This window comes from Lepus europaeus, chromosome 5 (genome assembly GCF_033115175.1).
Source record: "Lepus europaeus isolate LE1 chromosome 5, mLepTim1.pri, whole genome shotgun sequence".
NCBI lineage: Eukaryota > Metazoa > Chordata > Mammalia > Lagomorpha > Leporidae > Lepus > Lepus europaeus.
In genome coordinates this window covers 66,706,414-66,729,719 of record NC_084831.1, presented here as the reverse complement: position 1 = coordinate 66,729,719, position 23,306 = coordinate 66,706,414, and the positions used below count along the sequence as shown (strand labels likewise).

Below are 23,306 nucleotides of genomic sequence, written 5' to 3'. Positions count from 1 at the left end.
TTAAGGAAGATACATAGATGTAATCCAGAAATATGATATCACACACAATCTGATAAAATAAATTCCACATGATAAGAGAGAACACTGGTGAAGTATCCAATCCAGACTTGGGAAAAATAAGAACAGGTTCTCCAGGAAATATTGTTGTTTAATGTAAAAACAATTAGCATCTTAACCTCCTGTTATCTTTTTATTCTCAAATATTGTTCTAATTTTGAGTATAATTTTCTACAATTGACTAAACAAAGAACTAGTATAAAACAATGTTTTAAGGAATCTAGTTAAACATGCAAAAGTGATTTTAGTTGTTTTTTTAATTTTTTTATTTAGATTTTGTTATCTTTCAAAGATTTTTACTTCCATCTTGATAAATTTCCATTTAGGAACAATTCAGTATGTAATCAGGTATTTTACTTGTTTCAAATATAAAGTTAAGTTGGATTTTAAAATAATTTAAGTTAAGGAATCTTTTAAGCTATGCGGACTCATCCTGTGAGGCCCACACTGCCGGGATGGTGGGACAATAGCATTCTTCCACGAGAAGCACTGGAGACAAGTTTCGGTGAACATGTCTATTTATTAATGATCAGCACACCTTTTAAAGGGCAGGCAGTGGGGACATAGCTAATTCAGGGCAACACTAATTCTATAGGATAAAGCCCATATTGGTGCTGCTATGCTTCCCCAATCAGATTGAAGGTCACATAGGCTGTGGTAGCCTTCCTGATGGGCCTGGGCCACACCCAGGGGCAGTTTACCTGAATGGCAGCGGGGGTTCCTGCTGCCTGCAAACAGTCAGGCTAACCCCCTGCATGGGCAGGCTCCCAGCCAGGTACAAGATCACCCACAAAGCTATCCTAGGACTCATTGATTCACAGCAGGGAGTGGTTTTGTCCCATAGGGGCAATGTGTGGAGACATGTTTTTGGCTGTTACAGCTGGGAAGGATGGTAGTGGACACTGTCTTCTAGAGGACAGAAGCAAAGATGACTGACATTTTAGAACGCATAGGACACCCTTCCACAACAAGGAATTATCCAACCCAAAACGTCAGTAGAGCCGACTGAAGGGCTTTGGTCTAACTAAATTAAACAGAGAATTTAGAAACTATGAAACACATTACCAGCGTCCTGGATTTTAGGATAGCATAAAAAATTCAATTTAGCAATCAAATAAAAGTACCAAAGAGGAAGAAAAGGTAAGGAAAAAGGATACATGTTTCCAGGTTATGAATCACAACTGATAGAAAACAGATAGCTACAGTATCATAAAAGAAACTGAGGCCTACTGAATCTGGCAGATAGAGGTTTGAATTCAATTTTTGCTCTGTACATGTCAGTCTCCTTTGTAATACACACATGCAATGACTACTTCGTGAAATCTATAGGATAGAATAAATGATCATTGCCATTAAATTTCTGCTTTTATCATTTGAAATGCTAAAAAAAATCAATGAATCAAAGTGCTACTCATCATTCACTAAAGAAATATCATTAAGTGGCTTGTCTATATAACATAGTATACATATATAAGCTTAAATCACATAATCCAATAGGCATTTATTCTTTAGCGTTTTTGACATTCTGCACCAAATCAAAAGTCTCAATTTTTCCCCTAATATTTTGTTTCATATGAGGAGTACAATTTTGATATTTGTTAATAACAGGTGTCCTAAAAAGGAATGTAAATATGTCAGGAATCTTTTAAGAGGATTCGTTATGTGCAAGAAAAGTATTAGAAATTCTTTTATATTTCTTTATTTAAATATATAAAGTTTCTAATATTTCACATGTAATTTTATACTGGAAGTCTCAGTTAGTCATGTGTCACATACAATAACCATAATAATAAATAAATACTTGGAACTCTGAATGTAGGAGGACTAAGAATAATTTCTTATTTTTTTCTTCATTTCGTAGTACAAGGAGATATACTATAGAATATATGTTCAAATTAAGTGGAGTTATACATCTTAATATCAAATTTTAAAACCTATAATATGATCATAATCATATAATCACTATTATTATTTATGCATTTTCCTTCCATTTTTGTCATATATATATATATATATATGTTCATAAAACTAGAAGGAGCATAGAGTAGTGCTAGAAAAGCAAAATTGTGTTTGCATGTTGATGAGCACTTACTGCATCAAGACATGTTTCTTTAAAGGACTCTTATGAAGAAAACTCAGATCATACAAAGAAACTTCCAAAAGTTCATGGGAAATTCATATTATATAAAAATATGGATGGATTTCAAAATATTTTTACAACAAAATAAAGGTGTCCTTCAATTCCATTTTGCATGAGTATTTTGAAGTCAGCTCTTATATGTTACTAACTTATGTCACTTTTATATATCAAATTTCCAATATAATTATATTTTAAATAAAGCTGAAAAATATTATATTATTGTTAAAAGATATTTGAAATATAGATTTACACTCACAAACTACAACATTGATTGTTCTCCAAAGAGTCTTTATTGCCTTGAGTAAATATTATCTGGTGATTTTTGTTTCTATAGATACTTTATAAACAAATATGCATATTCTGTGATGTTAATTTTATAGTGTACATGATAAAAGATCTTTGGTGTTCACTAATCTAACTATAGGTTCCAATTCTTTCATGTTATTATAATTGCATTATAAATATAAAATTTATATTTTATATAAATTTTATATAAATTACAGTATGAACATAAATATATATATTTATATTTATATTGGTAGAGTGAGCACTGTGAACAATATGAGTTGTCATCAACCAAACTGCTGAGTACCTGGAATAGAGCAAAAATTTGCAAAAAGGGTAAAATTGCTTTTTCTTGAGATGAGATATGTATCTTCTGCTCTCAAAATCAGTGTTCCTGGTTCTTGGGATGTTGGAGTCAGACTGAGATTGATACCATCAGGTTCCCTGACTCTTAATCCTTGAACTTGAACCAAGTCACATTAGTGGATCTTCTAGATCTTCTGTATAAAGATGAAAGATCACTGGGTTTTTCAGCTTCATGACTGTATAAACTAGTTCATATAATGAATCTATCTCAATTGATATAAGTAGATGGATGGATGAATAGATAGAAAGATAGATAGACAGACAGACAGATTCTAATGGTTAATTTTCCCTGGAAAATCCTGATTAATATACTGGTTAAAGAGGGCTGGGATAGGGAGTGGGAATATGCACTTCTGAATTATTTCAGTGGAGGTATATGTTGCTGTTTGAACACAACTTGAGTTGTAAGGATTGTACAGTAATCTCCAATATGTAGTCTTAGATTGCTTGCATCAAAATTGCCCCAGCTTTTTGTGAAACATTTAGATTTTCAGCTCATGCTAGATGTGATAAATTAGATTGGAGTGTGAGATAGGGAAGAAATTTTCCCTTTTCAAACACATGGTTACTAAGTAATACTTGTGCACATTAAACTGAAAACAGGGTTAGAATGGCAGAAACTCCAGGGAAGGAAACATGAAAAGTGATTCCAGCAAAATTATGAATTAAGACATTTTGAATCTTATTTAGGAGTTTGAATTTTTTATATAGGCAGTAGGTGACAATAGAAAGTTTTAAACAAAGCATTGACATCATATGTTTGTGTCTTATCAGCTTGGAAGCAATATAAAAACTCATTGAGACAGGAAGTGCAGTAATGGTGTGGCATTGCTTGCAACTATAGCATCCAATACTGGAGTCCAGGTTTGAATTGAGCCACTATGTTTCCAATCCAACTACTTGCTAATGTACCTGGGAAATCAGAGGAAGATGGCCCATGTAGCTGGGCTCTGTTTACTCATGTGGGAGACCAGGATGCAGTTGCTGGATCCTGGCTTCTGCCTGGCTCAGATCTGACTGTTTTGGCCCTTTAGGGAGTGAAGCAGCAGATGGAAGATCTCATTCTCTCTCTCTTTCTGCACTCCCTCTTTTCTGTTTCTCCCTATCACTTTGTTTTTCAAATAAAAATAAATAATTTTTTGCAAAAATAGATGGGAGCATGACAGGATAACCTGTACTCTGGAATCTTCCTATGAGAAGAAAAAGTAGTAAATCTATAAAATGGAGCAAATTTTTTGTACAACAGTTGTAAGGCACTGAAAAACACGAACAAAAAGCTATGATTCTTAAGAGAAAGGAAAGATATAAAATGCATTCTACAAGATCTGTTAATTCCCTGGATTTCTTCCTGAAATACTGTTTTCTGGAGAATGGCTATCATAGCTATGGTATCGTGAAATGACTAAATTTTGAGGAGCTAGTGACTGAGAAGAAGCAGCTGCACATCAGAAGGACTGTAGATGTCTGCATGGAGAATCAGAATGTGTCCTTGAATTAGCTACACAGGCACAAAGACTCCATAAGGTCTAGAAGACATCATCTGACTTGGTTCAAATGTAAATGGTAGTGATGTTAGAGGTTATGTAGCACTGAGAGATACTGGGGTTCCAGGCTGTTAGACTGGAGAGACTTTACAGAACAGCTAGAGCATTTAGGTTAGATACCAAAAATTCATGCCTTCAGAGTAAGGACCATATCCAGGAGTGAGGATTCTATCTTAGAATAAGAGGTATGCTAAGAATCTATGTTCAAAACTGAAACAGACACAACCTAACAAAAAAGAAAAAAATAGGCTTTATAGATCAAATGTATTCACTTAAAATATAAATCCCTAAAAAACAAAAGGAAAAATATACAAAATTCAACATCCTTTAAAGAAGATAAAATTTCCTATAACAGAATGTTTAATATCTAGCATACAATAAAAGTGAATAGACATAAACAAATAGGAAAACACGAACTGTAGTGAAGATAAAAAGCATTCAATATTCCAGGGATTAGTTTTGGATCTTTGATCAAATATAAGTTGGCTGTAGATGTTTGGATTGATTTCTGGTGTTTCTATTCTGTTCCATTGGTCTATCCATCTGTTTCTGTACCAGTACCATGCTGTTTTGATAACAACTGCCTTGTAGTATGTCCTGAAATCTGGTATTGTGATGCCTCCAGCTTTGTTTTTGTTGTACAAGATTGCTTTGGCTATTCGAGGTCTTCTGTGTCTCCATATGAATTTCAGCATCATTTTTTCCAGATCTGAGAAGAAGGTCTTCGGTATCTTGATTGGTATTGCATTGAATGTATAAATTGCTTTTGGGAGAATAGACATTTTGATGATATTGATTCTTCCAATCCATGAGCATGGAAGATTTCTCCATTTTTTGGTATCCTCTTCTATTTCTTTCTTTAAGGTTTTGTAGTTTTCATCGTAGAGATCTTTAACATCCTTGGTTAAGTTTATTCCAAGGTATTTGATTGTTTTTTGTAGCTATTGTGAATGGGATTGATCTTAGAAGTTCTTCCTCAGCCGTGGCATTGCCTGTGTATACAAAGGCTATTGATTTTTGTGCATTGATTTTATATCCTGCTACTTTGCCAAACTCTTTGATGAGTTCCAGTAGTCACTTAGTAGAGTTCTTTGGGTCCCCTGAATAAAGAATCATATCATCTGCAAAGAGGGATAGTTTCAGTTCTTCCTTCCCAATTTGTATCCCTTTAATTTCTTTTTCTTGCCTAATAGCTCTGGCTAAAACTTCCAGAACTATATTGAATAGCAGTGGTGAGAGTGGGCATCCCTGTCTGGTACCAGATCTCATTGGAAATGCTTCCAACTTTTCCCCATTCAATAGGATGTTGGCCGTAGGCTTTTCATATATTGCTTTGATTGTATTGAGGAATGTTCCTTCCATACCCAGTTTGCTTAGAGTTTTCATCATGAAAGGGTATTGTATTTTATCAAATGCTTTCTCTGCGTCTATTGAGAGAATCATAAGGCTTCCATAGCCCTGGCAACTCATGACTAGAGCCTAGGGAGATTACTGACGCCATGAACAGGAGTGTCAAATTGTTAAGTCAGCAACAGGAGTCACTGTGTACTTACATCCCATGTGGGATCTGTCCTTAATGTGTTGTCTAATGTGCAGTGATGCTATAACTAGTACTGAAACAGTATTTTTACACTTTGTGTTTCTGCGTGGGTACAAACTGATGAGATCTTTACTAATTACATACTGAATTGATCTTCTGTATATAAAGATAATTGGAAATAAAAAACAACCTGGTGTTAAAATGGAAATGGCATAGAAAATTAATTAATCTTTAAAAAAATTATGTAGGTTCTCTGTCTTTAATGTGCTGTACACTCTTATTTAATGCTATAACTAGTACTCCAACAGTATTTTTTTTCAATTTGTGTTGTTATATGGGGGCAAACTGTTGAAATCGTTACCTAATATATACTAAACAGATCTTCTGTATATAAAGAGAATTGAAAATGTATCATGATGTGATTGGAAGGGGAGAGGGAGCGGGAAAGGGGAGGGTTGTGGGTGGGAGGGAAGTTTTGGGAGGGGGAAGCCATTGTAACCCATAAGCTGTACTTTGGAAATTTATATTCATTAAATAAAAGTTTAATTAAAAAAAAAAGCATTCAATAGAAGCAGACACTGAGCTAACCTAGATGTTGAAAATAACACCCAAGGTATTTAAAGTAGTCACTAAAATGGGCACAAAATTAAAAAAAAAAGATGAAACATTTAAAAGCAAATATAAGTCATTATAGCAGAGAAATTGAAAGTATGTATTAACATTAAATAAGAATCCCAGAAATGAAGAGTAGACATACGAAATGAACAATTCATGGATAAAATAGTATCAGATAGCAAATGGTAGAGACATGATCTTTGAACTTGAGTTAAAATAAATGAAAATAATCAGAATTGGAGAAAAAGGAGAAAGAAGACAGAAGAAAATGAAGAAACTTAGTGTTATGTTAGTGTGATGTTGGAGATTATCAAATGATCGAGCATATATGTTTGAATAAATAGTCAAAGTTTCTGATTATGATGAAAACATAAACTTAGAAAGATTTTTGATGAACTCCAAAAAGCATTATTTAGAAAAAAATCATACATAGTGTTGTCATATCCAAAATGCTAAAAAGCAGACATTTTCTATTCTTTTCTTTGAATGAAATGAATATCTAACATAAAATTTCTAGTAATATATTGGAGTTCATATATGTATTTTTTATTTTGACAGGTAGAGTTATAGACAGTGAGAGAGAAAGACAGAGAGAAAGGTCTTCGTTCCATTGGTTCACACCCCAAATGGCCGCTACAGCCAGCACTGCACTGATCCAAAGCCAGGAGCCAAGTGCTTCTTCCTGGTCTCCCAAGTGGGTGCAGGGCCCAAGCACTTGGGCCATCCTCCACTGCCCTCCCCGGCTGGAGTTTATATTATATATATAGATTTCTATATCAACAAAAGTTTGGAGGATGAAAATAAAATGGAGCTATGCTATGGAAGCTTTTTACGTTTTTGTTGACCCAGACCAATATTCATAGGTAGTAGACTGTAATATGTTGAAGATCTGTATTATATTTACTAGAGCCATAGTTTTTTTAAAGAAAGCATACAAATCTTGTTTCTTGAGACATTGTTAATGAACTGATCAGCTCCTGTCCTGACTTTAGATGTACAATGTAATACTTTATCCTTTTTAGTATTTGTTGTTGTTGTTGTTGTTCTAGTACTATTGGTTGAACTCAATAATTAACACACAATTATTCTTAGGAGTTTAAATTTTAACTGAAAAGTGATCCCTGTTAAATCTAAGAGTGGAAAAAGAGAGGGAGATGAACAATTTGGAACATGCTCAATCGGACTGGCTGCAAATGGTGGAGTTAGAAATGTGCCAGGGGATTCCAACACAATCCCATCAAGATGGCATGTACCAATGCCATCTCACTAGTCCAAGTGATCAATTTCAGCTCACAATTGATAGCTCTGATAGGTCTAAGAGTCAAAGAGATCACACAAACAAGACAAGTATCTGCTAATACTAACTGATAGAATCAAAAAGGGAGAGAAAGATCCAACATGGGAAGTGGGATACACAGCAGACTCATAGAATGGCAGATGTCCTAAACAACACTCTGGCCTCAGAATCAGCCCTCAAGGCATTTGGATCTGGCGGAAGAGCCCATGAGAGTATAGCAGGCATGGAAAGCCAAGATATCATGGAAAAAAAAAAAAAGACCTAAATGAATGATCTCTGTGAGTGAGATCCCAGTGGAAAGAATGGGGCCATCAAAGAAGGAGGTACCCTTCTCCGCAGGGAGGAGAGAACTTCCACTTTGGCTATAACCCTATCAGAGGAAGATCAAAGTCAGCGAACTCTAAAGGCTTCCATAGCCCTGGCAACTCATGACTAGAGCCTAGGGAGATTACTGACGCCATGAACAGGAGTGTCAAATTGTTAAATCAGCAACAGGAGTCACTGTGTACTTACACCCCATGTGGGATCTGTCCCTAATGTGTCATCTAAAGCGAAGTGATGCTATAACTAGTACTGAAACAGTATTTTTATACTTTGCGTTTCTGTGTGGGCACAAACTGATGAGGTCTTTACTAATTATATACTGAAGTGATCTTCTGTATATAAAGAGAATTGGAAATGAAAAAAAAAAAACAACCTGGTGTTAAAATGGAAATGGCATAGAAAATTAATTAATTTAAAAAAAATTATGTAGGATCTCTGTCTTTAATGTGCTGTACATTGCTATTTAATGCTATAATTAGTAATCCAATGTAGTTTTTTCACTTTATGTTGCTATATGGGCAAAATGTTGAAATCTTTACCTAATATATACTAAACTGATCTTCTGTATACAAAGAGAATTGAAAATGAATCTTTACATGAATGGAAGGGGAAAGGGAGCGGGAAAGGGGAGGGTTGCGGGTGGGAGGGAAGTTATGGGAGGGGGGAAGCCATTGTAACCCATGAGCTATACTTTGGAAATTTATATTCATTAAATAAAAGTTTAATAAAAAAAAGAAAAAAAAGAATTTGGAAAGACAATCTATAGATTAGGACACATTTTTATAAAATATGTGTTCCATAAAGGAAAAATATCCAGAATATACAAGTACACAGATCCTTTACAATTCAAGAAAACAATGAACGTTGGAACTAAGGATTGAAGTTAATGGGATCAGAGCATATAGTCTCTAATTTACTTTCAAATAGTTCAGAAAAATATGATAAAATGGGACAACATATAAACAATTAATGAATCTGGATTAAGTGTATACACAAGTTACTTACCCAATATTTGTGATTTTTTTTTAGTTTAGAGAATATTTCAAATATAAGGAATAAGGAAACTAGAGAACAAAATGAATTAAGTAACTTTTATAGTAGTTCCAACAGAAGATACTTGGAACCAGATTTATTACACTGGTAATGTAAATGCTTATTTTATATGCTTTATTTTTAAAGTGGAATGGTAACTTTGTTTTTTACCTTTGATCAGGTATAAACAGAGTAATAATACATTCTATTATGATTTTTAAGAATTTTTGCTTATTTTAATTCCTAAGAATCTAAATTTATTTAAACTTGTTATGAAAAAGTTATAGCACAATTACACATCTATAAATATAAAATAAGCTAGTAAATGTAAACATAAGATAGATCAAAGGGAACTCTAAAAATGGAAATTTAGCTTTAATAAACATATTCTCTGAAGTTTGTAGCATTAAATCACTTGGAATCCATGTGTGTGTGTGTGTATCACGTTAAATCTAAGCAAAAGGAACTAATGCAGTAGAATGTCCCAGACAGTCAAATTCAGAATTCATAGTTTTACGTGCTGCCTTGGCTATCCATCACTAGCTTCCTATTCTGCAGAGCTCTTCTACTTTCACTTCATGGCTTTTATAAGAAAAGCCAGATTCAGCTGCTGTTCCCCACACCCTGAACGCAGCATCCATTTGAGTTTAGCAGGATGCTGACCAGGTGTTAAAAACAATTTATAATTTAGCTTCGGTTTTCTCCCAGAGGGAACTGGAATTGACTGGGTAGTGACAGGCCATGAAAAAAGAAGCACTTTAGAGTATTTTCACTGTGAATCACAGTAATATGTGAATCTGGATCCTGGTAAATTATGACCATGTTCCCCCGTAATGATAAATCTCAAGAAGTTGGGGGAGGCACATAGAGCATTTAGCCATGAACACACAGTAACTAGAAACTGTTATCATTAGGGAATGGATGAGTCACATAATTAGGTATCTATATTTATGTAAATTTATACTTATGACAACATCAAGGACTGGTCCCAACAACAAAAAACCATGTTTGTCCAATCTATATTTGCTCTTCCATCAGGTGCTGAGGTTAGGTTGGAACCAGGGTCTAATACAAGTAAACAAACTGAAGCAAAGGTAAAAATTAAAGAAGGAAACTAAAGGGAGCTCTAGGGATATTTTTAATAAGGAAAACTTACATAAAAGAAATGTGCTTCATCCTCAAGTATAATGTCAGCTTTCTTTGTGCAGATGCAACTTGGTGCCTGGTTGAAGGGCCCTGGTGAGGGAACTAGACTGACTCATCTTATAAGAAGGCTAACCACCAGTTAATCATGTAACCTTGGGGATAATATTATTCACTTGCAGAGTTTTGTGAATTAAATAAGCTACACATGGAAAGAATTAAAAAGACTGGTATGAAGTTACCTTTTCAATAAAGAGAAAAAGGCTACCTAATGCTTATGCTCACTCTGAAAGTTTTCCATGACCACTATTTGTAAACACCTAAAGATGCATATCACTGTGGTTCTAACTCAGTATTTATGGAAATTGAAATGTTGTACCTTATAAACTGCCAAGTGCAAGGCTGTAAATCCATTTTTTGTCAGTCGAGATGGACGGAGCCCTTTTAACATAAGTGTTCGGATATGTGACTTGTTGCCTTTGAAAGAAAAATTTAGAAAGGCTACATCTTAGGGAGCAAGTAAATACTTTCAAAATTTTTCTTTGACTGAATGATAAATTCCATACTTATATAAGAAAATGTCATGGCTATTTACAAATAATTCTATTAACAGCCATACTTAACAGACATTTTTATTATACTTTAAAAACTATATTTTTGCTGCATTTGTTGTATTGGTTTTACATTTTTAATTTAGCATTGTTATCATCAGGAGGTTTTAAAATATAAAAAACATGAAATATTTCATCTTAATAAACCATCAGTGAACAAGCTTATATAAAAATCTCATTGTAGAGGATTCCTCAGAACATGTGAACTTTATTCAGATCAGAGCAATACGGAAGATATCACCAAGGTTGGGAAGGTATGTTTAAATATAAGACAAATTGTTAAGTAGATTCTGTTTAGTTTGGTATCAGTGGTTAAAGCAATATTTAGAATTGATACCTGTAAATTAATGCTTTGTCAAGAAAATGGATTTCAATGAATTTAGTTTGCATTGACAAAATAAGCATTACTCTGTATTTGTTAATTCAATAAATTATCGAATGACTCCTCTATGACAGGCACTATGCTAGGTGATTGGGATACACTAATAAACACAAGAAAATAAAATATCAGCCAAATTAAACTCTTAATCTTACTTTGGTCTATTTTCACTTTCAGATTTTATCTTTGGCATTTATGATTTTACAGACTGTTGCTGCATATTTTGAAGCAATTTCTTGGTATTTGGGAGATGACTTAAGTGCTTTTGAAGTTAACCTTATTTCTGACCGATATGCCCAATATTGAAAAATAAATTCCAATTTCTAAGCAAACTAAGTAACTTGGTTTAGGGCAAGGGCATAGTGAGACTTAAACTCATAGAGAAATCAATTGAAATATCTGCATGGTAGTTACTGTTTCAATTGAAGATTATTGGGATCAGAAGGTGTGAAACAAGAGAAAATAGGGTATCAATAGGATTCTCTTGTTAGACTATTAAGCAGATCAAATCACTGTATGTGCAAATTATTAGTTTAAAAAATATCAAGTTTCAAGTACTTACCTCCACAAATGCAACATAAATGAAGTAGAGAGAGCCCGTTTTCAGTGCGGTAATTTAAATTGACTTCACTGAAGGCTTCATCAGAGCTGAAAAATATTTTATAGATGATCACAAAATTCATCTTTCAGTATGTATTGTCTTTCATTTGAAAATGATAAAAGAGAATTTTATTACTATAAATTTAGAAATATATATATTTTCTCTGGTTCTTTGTTACTTTGAGTAAGAATTTTGGATCTGCTATATGAAGAATTAAAATTGAGAGAAAATACTATTAAAAGTTTGAGAGATCAAGCTTAATGATTCACTTATTGAGTTCTGTGTTCAACATATAATTTGAACTATCCAGGTCATCATGATGTGTAAGAATCATGTATAAATAGAAAATATAGACATCTGAAAGTAAATCCATTTCTCTCAAAATTTTACATCATATCTATGGAGAAATCCAGGAGAATCTTTCCAAAGAGGAAGAAAAGAACAAAGGAAGGAAAGAAGGAAGAGAAAAAGAGACAGAGAGAAGAAAAAAAATAAGGTTGTATTGTATTTGATAAAAGATAGGGGAAAGGAATATAATCCCAGTGTATTACAATTTCTGCCTGAAGCAAAGTTTTCTTGTACTCTGACTAGGTCAGATTTCATAGATAAAGAACTCTGGTAGGGTACTGTGATATAGTCCCAGGTGAGAAAAGGAGTGATTCTATTAATGAAATCCTTGCCTTAGTCTGAACAAAGACCATTGCCCCAGGAGGGCCCTGGGGAGACACAGGTAGCCTTTCAAAAAGAATGTAAAGCTAAAATTCTCGACCTCTTAAGGTCCTTGGTACTCCCAGGACATTTTTCACTAGAAATGAGATCATATCCTTGGCCTCCTAGGTCAACTTCAAGCTGCCTCCTGCCTATTTAAATCTCCAGCAGCTTTAGAGAGATAGCATAGTCTTTGGTGAGTGAGCCAAGAACTCCTATCACTTGTAAAGTACCTACACTTGAAAGTTGCTATAAATTCAGCACATTATCATCAAGGCACCCAGTTAAGAACATAAAAGGCGATTGGGATTTTAAAATAGAATAAGTGTTATTACCAGGATGGTGCTGAAAGGAAAGCTTTTAAATCTAGGGACACTGATAGACCTCAGTGAAATACTTTAATTAGCAATGGCAATCCCTGTTGTTTGTATCCATGGACATGGGAATATTCTAGAACTTTTCAACTTTCCTACACTTCTTGCTTTCCATGTTCAATTTCTCAGCAGCAAAATCCAGACATGCTTTCTCATATGAGAAAAATACCTTGCCTAGATTAGGAGTACCTTATTTAGAACTATGACAAACTCCATTATTTATAAATGCTGACAATATAATATAGCAGGTTTAGGATTTCATGAAAAGATGGTTAAGAGTTTTATTGACTTTTATCAGCATTTTCCCCTCATTCAAGGAATAATAAAAACATTTTGTTTTCTGATGAAAATGCTATGCTTTTAAATGTCTACTTGAATTGAGACCAATTGAAAACAGTATGGCTATTTTGTGGTATGTGCTGTAAATTCAGAAAGTCAGGTTATTCTTGGATATGTGTGTTGTTTGCCCATGTCAGGAATCTAAACCCTTGAAACCAAGCAGGATTATCCAGAAAGTGAATCACACAATAGGATTGTAAAACAAAAAAAAGTGCTAAAATGTTCAGCTAGAGGGGGACAGGGAGGCCTCTGTAATATGAATAACTACACAGTCTGTAACCTAAGAGCAAAACAGGAAAGGGTTACTTTTTTTGAATAAATAATAATAAACCTAATAGCAAATACTGAAAGAAAAAGTTCTGGATTTCCACTGTGGTAATAAACTCTTGAGAAATTGTATGTAAGTGTGTGTGTGGGGGGGTGGGGGGTGTCTATCTGCAATATTATGTAGCAATACTTGCTATTTTGTGATGTTTCAAAAAAAAATCACTTCAGTGGTGTAGGTAGTGCTTAAAACTTTAGCCCTTGTAGTTACACGAGGAGTCAATTCCCACACTAATTGTGCTCCCCCAGCAGTGTGGGAACGTCATTTAACTCCATTGATACCTCAGTTTCTTCAACTAGGAAAGGTGCTGTTGTGAGGACTAAAGGAGAATAAGTGCCTACTAGAGTAACTGGCACATGATATATGATCAAAAAATGGTTACTGTACTGTTCTTACTATTATCAACAATGTTGATGTAAATGTGCAGCTTTCTTTTTGAAGTATAAATCATGAAAGAATATCAGCACAATTTTCAAACCAAGTTTGACCTTTCATAATAGGCAGCTTGTGTAATTTCATAATTTTCAAAACTAGCACCAACCTCCTTACTGTGACAATTGTGATTTAAGAGCAATTATTGGAATCACAGTGTTGCAAGAAACAAGTCCAGGGATGCTTTTACAATGTAAAGATTTTCAAAACTGGAGATATTCAAAGAACAAAAAACTCAAGGGGACAAAAGAAGTTGAACTGAGAATCATTTTATTTGAGAACGTAAAATCAATTGCTATCTTATTTCATGACTTAACTTTGTTGATTCATTCTATAAGTATGGCAGGACTCCTCTGGACACATATGATGTGTCTCACTTCTGTTGCTGCTTATTGCAGATTGTTTTCAGCAGTCTCCTTGACAGGCTCCTTGATATAAACTACTCATTAATTCCTGGATCTTTTAATTACATCAGTCCCAGGAATATAAACACTGGATAGATCCTGCAACACACTATAGCATTAATCTTTATCTCTAAAGACACAATTAGCTTTGCAAAGCCAACTGAATCCACAGAAAATACTAGATGCCAAAGTCCATTGCTTTATTTGTTAAACAAAAGGATAATAATGAATGGATGTGTTATTTACATTAATAAAATTGAAAGCAGTCTGACTTTTTATTCAGTAATTATTTGTTAATTCACTACATCATGAACTAGACTTAATCATTCATAAGTAAGTGAGTGAGCATAGTGTCCTAAATATTTTCTTGCTTGAAACTGAGTTGTGGCTTGTTGCTTTTGTTCTCCTTTGGAATTCTATCCTCCTTGAACTCATGAAGCTTCTATTAATGTCAACAAAATGAATCAACAGAGAATAGACTCCTCCAATATTTGGCAGTCAAGTGTGATTTTAATAGTACGGTTTTTAGCTTAAGTTTAATAACTGGAATGTAAATTTTTTAATGAGAGTTACTTTGGGGGCTGTACTTGAATCCTAATTCTCATTTCCCATTAACTTCTAGTCAAATGCTTCTGTTTTGATACATGCAATTAAAATATTCAAGATTTTAAAGCAATCACTCTGAGGAGAGAAATTTCATTTTCTCTTCTTTCGCCTCTTCTAAAGTAACTGTGTATGTTAAATTCACTGCCAATTGAACATCACTTATGTATTCTAATACTCTAAGCTCAATTTATTTTTTAATATCCCCTTACATTTTTCATCACCCGCCATGCCATACTGTAACTTAACATATCCTAATGAGTTCATAGTGCTTGCTGGGGCATGGATAAAGTTCCTAATTAAAATGAAACCACTATTGTGAATCCATTTCTAGTAGTATATTCTGTCCTTGATCGTTAAAAATGGTAACTCTGTGCCCAAAAGTTACTTTTCTTTCTTGTGGCATAATGAACTCTTTCTTAGCCTTTACCTTTTACCCAGAAAACACTGCGGTTTTGTGGTCCAATTAAACTTCTTTCTCATGACCTCATCCTTCTTGGAAGACATCTGACATGACCACAAGTAACATTTGAACAGATAGTCAAAAATAATAAATTTATGTGTGAAATATTCAGAAGTAGATGCTTTAAGAAATAATATATTGGTTGAAATTTAGAGGAAGGTCAAGAATGTAAAAACAAAGGGAAAAAAATTAAAGAGAGTCTAGTTTCCCAAAGGGATCATTTGGATGACAAATGGCTTGTTGTTAACTTCTTTTATAGTTCTTTGTAGATTTCTCCTTCTAAGCAGTTTAAACTGAATATTCATCAATAAAATCTGTTTCTATACATATATATATATATATATCCCTAAGAAATATCCAGAAATATATTTTTTAGTATTTCCCAGATAATATCTGCAAGCTAACAATGTGAAGTATATTTATACATTCATTCAGATAATAAATAATTAATGAGATATAGTGGCAAAACAAGAGTGAAAATGTTAGAAAAGAGGATAATAATCATTGTCTCATAGAATTTTGTGAGTTTTAAATGTGTTAAACCTTATAAGACTTTTTATAAATATTACCTGCTATCACAATATTGATTTTTTTTTCACTTTTTGGTTGTATTTTACATTTGAGAAGTGGGGTAGGGAAGAAAAAGGGGTAATGGAGGCAGTATAGGAAGGGAGACAGAAAGTGTACAGTGTAGGAGAGAGAGAGAGACTTAGGTTAAAAGAAAGAGAAGAAGAGATTGAGAGAGAAGGGACAGAAGTGGGACACAGAACAACTGAGGTCAAGTCACTTCACAAAGTTTTTATAAGATATTCCTGTAAAATTACTACTCATAACTAGTTTAACTTGGACAAATAAGAGAAGCATCAGAAAAGTAGATTGCATTAAAGTAATGTAAATTATTTGTTTTCCTTTTGATTGAGGTGTTATTGTTGTTGTTCATGCCTAATTTTTTGTTTTGTTTTGTTTTGCTCTGTTTTGTTGCTATTTGGCACAATGTATTACCCAAGCAAGCCAAATAAGACTATCATTATATTTTAATCATAGATGGCATTTCTCCCCTCAGTACTGTATATACTGCCTTTACAGAAAAATTCTTCTGTCTAAATAAAGCAACTCATTTTTTGATAGCTAAGTTTTAATGTTGGCTATTATTGTAAAGAAGATTTTTAGAAGATATTTCATTTGGAGGAAAGAGATTTATGGAATGCAGCTGGATCCACAGACTTTTCAGGGAGAAAGTAAGCAGGAAAGTACATCTTAGAAAGCTTCCTTCATATTTCTCAACCTCTTTATACATTTTCTCTAAATATTGTGACTGCTTTCTTATTAAACCTAGCAATTCTTTGACTATTTTTGTACATTTATTAATTCTAGTCATTTTCAAAGTAAGATTTCCTCATTATTGACTAAGATACACCTACTCAAATCTAAAATAGATTAACAATGAGATAAAATAGGTTGATTTTGGGATTATGTTGTAAGTCATGGCATTAAATATTATAACTTCTTTGGAATCTCCTCATAGACTTTCAAATTTCATATTATAGATTGAGGAAATAAAAGTAGGTTTGACAATGAAATTATCAAAACAGTTCTAAAATTTCTTTTGACTTAAAAATATATTGAAACAAAAGAATTGAATGAGAAGACTTCTAAAAATCTCACGTGGACCATCATATAAATGGTAGTTAAATATTACGGAAGGGTAACATGTATCATCTGAGGCATGACTATTTAAACGTATATTGTATTCCCACCACCAGGGGCAGTTCCAGCACGGAGGGTATAGCAGAATGGTGGAGTGGAATGGGGAATGTGACTCTTGGCTGAAGACAGATGCCTTGTCTGTGTGTCATTCTCAGGCTATAGCCAGAATCCCATGACTAGTTCTTGTTGTTGTTGTTGTTGTTTTTGTTTTGCAAATATAAAAGCCCAGTCCTCTCATTCCAGCTTGGAAAACTCTAAAGATCCACTGAGCTTCAGTGAGTTTTTGTGCAGACAGTATCACAACCCATCTTCCTCCCAGCTCAGTTCTGCCTCCCTTTCTTCATGAGTGTTGATCCTAAAAACATGCTCCAATAACATCTTGACCTTTAATGTCCATCGAATGGCTTCTGGTGGGGCCTGCTGTTACCTTCTACAGTGCTTACACTTTACCCTGGCTCTTGAAGAGCACCTCACCACTTGTAGCCTAACTGCTAGTAGTGTCAAAGTTGAAAACCTGATTTAAACCCAATTGAGATATTTGTCCCACTTTCTTTGCATCGTTTTCCGACATACAACTGCTTCTCCATGCTGTCCCTTCCTACCCACAAGTCACAAGAATGGATACTAGACATTTGATTTCAGTTTACTCTAATGTTCAATATATCTCTTCACCAAGTCTTTCTTCTTAGTAACTTTAAGGGGGTAACTCTAGCTTTATTAACAAGTGGACTCACAAATCTGTTATGCTTTAAATGCAACAGCATTCATTGCTTGCCATCACTGGGTAAATAGGTTGACATTGTAGTTCTCCGCATAGTCCTTTAGAAGTCTCTGCTATTGTCACTAAATGGTTTCCAGGTTTTCTCTGAGAGCTGTTAGCATTCTAGTGAAAAAGAGGAAAGTGTATGTAGATTTGTAGAGGCCACACCTGAAAATGGTACATCTCTCATTGAGTGTTTAAACAGGCACTTCAAGTGAGACAAGGAAATGCAATATTCATGAATGACCAGATTGATCTGGGATCATCCCTATGATGACCAGGGATGCTGGCACTGCAGACCTGGCCTTTAACCCACTGTACCACAGCACCAGCCCCAGTATATACTGTTCTATATTGTACTATAAATTAAAGGTATCCATTTAACCTGGCAAGAGCACTAGTGCATATATAGTAGGAAATCTCTTCTAATAAATGGAATTAGCATCTACCAGGAATGCTATAAATAAATTACTCAGTAAATAAACAAAGAAAAACAAGCAAGCTTATATTTACATTGGTGATCCTTCACTTGCAACTTTGTTGTTAAATGCTCCCTTTTGGGCTTTGTAGAAGGCTTCCATGCTTTTCCATGTTTAGAGAAAGACTGATGTCAGGTAGGATAACATAGTTGCTCATCACAGAAGCACTGTTTACATTACATAAGACATGGATAAACACGAGAAACAAAAAGGTTTTACATTTATTTTTAGAACCTAAAATGCCATATATACCCAAATGTGTTTTTATACAAAATCATGTTTAATATTACCAACTACCCCAGAAATTTTTGTGGACAAGATAAGGAATAAGAAATTCATACTCTCAGCACATATTACTTCATTACCCATCATTTTATTTGAAAGAAAATAACCTTCTCACAACTCTGCCCTAAATATTTGACTCTCTTTCCAGATAATGTTCTGCCTTGCTGGAGTCAAGCAAAGCAGAGTACTTTCTTTCTGTTTGTTTTTTGCTGTCTTGGCTCTCCAGAGATAATACCAATTGCTGGTTTTCTGTTCTCATGTCCCTCATCCCTTCACCAATAACCTCTCAGGCAAAGAGCTCTCAGTGCAACTTGGGTATCTTTCTAGAAGTGTAGTTTTCAAACTTCAGCAGAAGTGCCATTTTTATCATGCATAGGTGCTACCTGGGGAGCTTGTTACAAATTCAAGTTTCTGGAAGTCTTCCTCAGAGATTCTGATTCATTTAACACAGGGCTGAGTCATGGGTTCTGAAAATTTAGCAAGTACTGTAGGCTATGCTAAAACAGGAAACTTTAACCTTAGGAGAAACCAGATTCCAGAGTGTGGCGATCCTCTCCTCATCTTCATTACTGTCACTGTTGGCTCCTTCAACATTTCTGTGGCTTCCTTAATGGTATTAGCACAAGGCTTCCTCTTCACAAAACTCCCTACATGATGAGTCACAGGAGATTTGACATCCATTTTGATGAGCCTCTAATATTCCAGCCTCAAAATTCTTCTAGCCCCTTTCAATCAAAATCACTATAATGCTATACACATATTTCAGATTTTGATTTCAAACTGAGTTATAACATTTTACATTTTTAATTTTGGCATCATCTTCTTTCATAGAGGAACATTTTATCCTAACTTTCTCACTTCCTACCTTTCAATAAACTACATGTTACTTCCACTCCATAATGAAGTCTTCTGTCTTCCTAACTATCCTTATTTATCCAATTAACCATGATTATGCAAACCTCCAATTATTTAGTGTCTTGAATATATTGACTCTGTACTCAGCATTAAATTGATATCATTTCAAAAATACCTGGTAAGGTAGTTACAACTCACTGAATTTTACAGATGCAAATGAGGCTCAAAGAGGATTAAGAAATACATCCAAGTGTATACAGCTTGCAAATAGATGAACCTGAATTTTAAGTTACACTACATAGTCAAGTAACTGCTTTTCCTTGCCGCTCTAAAACTTCCCATGGTACTCATCCATTCTTGCCTATATACCTTCACTTGCCTAAGTCTTATCTAGAACACTTTTTAAAAATAGATGAATAAATCTAGCCAATAATCTTTCTGCATTTGAAAACCATCATTTTTTTTTCTTATTTCTTAGCACTGTCTACTTTGCCTGTCTTCTGTGAATCCTGTTTATATAGGTGCTTTTTCCCTCAACCGCATTGTGAACTTCTGAATCAAGGTGAAAAAATGCAGGGTTTATTAGGGAGAGTTCTAAGAAGTCAGCAGACATTCCTACAAATCACATTCTAGCATTTACTGATGGTATGATCTTGATAAGTCAAATTGTCTTGTCCATAGTCCTTAGTTTATTATCCATTAACTTAAACATTAGCCACCACATGGGACAATGGTGAAGATTAAACAATGCTTTACATTTGATATGTCTAGAGAAACATCTTAATATGGCTGGCACTCAGCAAATTCTGGACTGTAAGCTCTCTGACACTGAACTCTGCCCCTCACTCTAACTGCTAGTCAGTAAAAATGTCTCATCTGTTACATGTAGTGGAAATATAAGAAAAATAAATTATTCTAGGAGCAGTCAAAATTACTGGTAGTTTTTAAGGTAGAATAAGAAAAGACATATCTCAAATTAATTTTTCTGATTTGATATATATTCACAATATTTACTGATTAAAATATAATAAATAAATGAGGCATTAATTATAAAATTGAAGAAAAACTCTTCAATATAATTATTTTTCATTCAGTATATGAAAGATCTTTGGGGCTTATGATTTTTATACTTGTGTCTCTTTTCCAACAAAATAAACATGATGTATAAATCTCCTATACTGAAGTGTCATTCACATTGATCTCTTCAGGGCTTTCAAATGTTTTACTGTACCTGAGCATGATACTACTTGCAAAAGTCAGTCCAGAGGCATCTTATCACAATTGTCAGTGTTTACTTCATCATTTTGGCCAAACAGAAAGAATCAACTATTCATTTTCCAAAAATGCATTGAACATTTATTAAAGTCTTATTAACTACATTGACAAGATTCATATAAACTACATTACATGGATGATTATATCTGCTTTTTATGTGAGATTTATATGCTCACTATATCTAAATTTTTAAAAAATGTGTAATGTAATATTTGATTTAAATTTATTTTTCAAGTAAAATGAAGGGTATTACATGAATGAAACACCTGAAGGTGAACTTGGCTAGTTGGCTTTTAGGGAACTTTTCCTCAGTCAGGCAGCCAACTACACCAAAAGTGCACATAGTTCCTCAATGTCAGATGGAATTTCTCCAAAACATTTGCATATGTAAAGATCACACATCCTCCTTTCTGAGCATTCTGTGTCTTCTAAGGTTGTGACACCACTCCAGATTATTTTTCTCCTGTCATTATAGAACAAAAACCACTGAAAGCCTGAAGCAAACCCCACGTGCTGTTATATGACTGTTCAGAAGGCAGAATGTGCTCAGGTCTATTAAGGGACACTCTTTCAATATCAGGAGACCAAAGGGTTTGTTAAAATTGAATTTACCTTTGTAGTCCAAAAAGAGTGATGTGGCCAGTATGTTACTAGCATTTTGGGAGAAAAGTCTTGCTGTTTTTTAATGGCATGGCTTAAAAGAAGGGTCTAGCTCCACAAAAGATTATTCATATTAGGAACAACTTGTAGTCAAAGGCTAGCACCTAGGTTTCTCTCTTTGCAAACTTTTCTGAGAAAATGCAAGTCATTTTTGAATAAGGTGACATGCTTGCATTTTGAGAGCCGAGTAGTAAAGAAGCAATAACCTGACATTTTAAGTTTTCGAACATGACTGTGTTTCTCTGAATTTATATAGATTTTCTTTTCTTATTATAGGGATACATCTAACAACAACATAAATAATAAAATCACTTATAAAAAGAAACAAGACAACTTACCTAAATATTTGGTTTAGTTCTGTAAGCTCTTTATCCTTGATCTGCAGGTCATCTTCCAATCTTTCTATTATAGTCACATAAGATTCACTGACTTTCTTCTTCCATTCATCTAACAAAGAAAAACAAGTGGAACTGATCCATAGCTGTGTATTACAGAATTTAGACACAGATCATAACATACAAGTAATCAAAAATCTGTTTCTTATTCTGTATTCTACAATACTTAAATTATTGATTGTGGGTTTAAAATGCAGATGTTTATATTTAAAATGCAATCAGATTGAATTGTCATAATTAAGAATCCATTTGCTATTGGATAATATATTTACATAGGAGAATATATTTGACTTATTTCATTTGATTTTATTGCATTTTAATTATAGCAATCTCTAGTTATTAGAGTTTTTAAAATACTATATACTTAAGATATAATTTTAAAATCTTAGTATTCAGCAGAATTGCAAATTTTTCTATAATATATCAGGGAGCTAAAATAATATTTTATAAGAAATTTTATGTTTTCTGTAAAGAATTTTCAGAAAAAACAATCTGAGTTCCAATAATCTTTCCAACACTCACTTAATGCACTCTTAACCTCTGTTAAAAAAATGAACATATTCTACTGGATTATTAGTTAGTGAGACTATAATTTAACCATGTTACATTTAAAGAAGTAAGAATAATTACCAGTACAAGTTTGAGTTGGTCTAGATTTATAATTTCCCATTTACGAGCAGTTCTTTCTTTTCTACAGTGCAGTTATTCAGGCTACAAAATTCCAAGTTCAAGTGCTGTGACAGTCCAGTTGAGAAATACTTTGATAGTCTAGCTAAAAATAAGCCAACTGCCAAATGGAATGTCATGCAACAATGACAAAGAATGAAATAGTGTGTGCGTTCAAATGTAAAATCATAAAGGAAACTAATCAGTCTGTTTAAAAGAGCTGTATCAAAAATAAATCGCAATTGTTTCAATAGAATTATTTGCTTCCATCAATTGATTACCTACCCATACATACCTTCATGGGCCATTTACTTAACAGATAAATCTAGACAGTGGCTCAAGTACATCTGAGATTCAAAAAGAGCTATTAGAACTACCTAGATCATCTTTCAGGATCATTTTCTCCTGAGTCATAATAATGTCAGTTGGAAAAAAGAGATTACTGATATAATTTTTCTACATACATAAATAATGGAAACTCATAATAAATGATAATTAACAGAAACAATTATAAGTTTTGCTGACGTAAAACTTTAAAAGTATGCTTATAGAAAAGAACTCTCAATACAGACCATGAATAATTTATGAGAATTGATATTTCTGACTGTAAGAATCATAGATAAGAATCTATGACACTGATTT

General features: G+C 33.7%; 1 protein-coding gene across 3 annotated transcripts in view; it reads right to left on the bottom strand.

The window, feature by feature from the left end:
• The window catches only part of TNNI3K (TNNI3 interacting kinase), a 368,374-nt gene extending 345,660 nt beyond the window's left edge, over positions 1-22,714 (bottom strand). For all 3 annotated transcript variants that reach the window (XM_062191544.1, XM_062191547.1, XM_062191546.1), the window contains exons 1-4: positions 22,629-22,714; positions 21,942-22,050; positions 11,896-11,981; positions 10,723-10,820 (exon numbers count right to left, since the gene is read on the bottom strand). In XM_062191544.1, coding sequence (XP_062047528.1) covers positions 10,723-10,820; positions 11,896-11,981; positions 21,942-22,050; positions 22,629-22,668 — 333 coding nt within the window. In that variant the 5' untranslated portion in view covers positions 22,669-22,714. The remainder of the gene's footprint in view (positions 1-10,722; positions 10,821-11,895; positions 11,982-21,941; positions 22,051-22,628) is intronic.
• Positions 22,715-23,306: the final 592 nt, after the last annotated feature.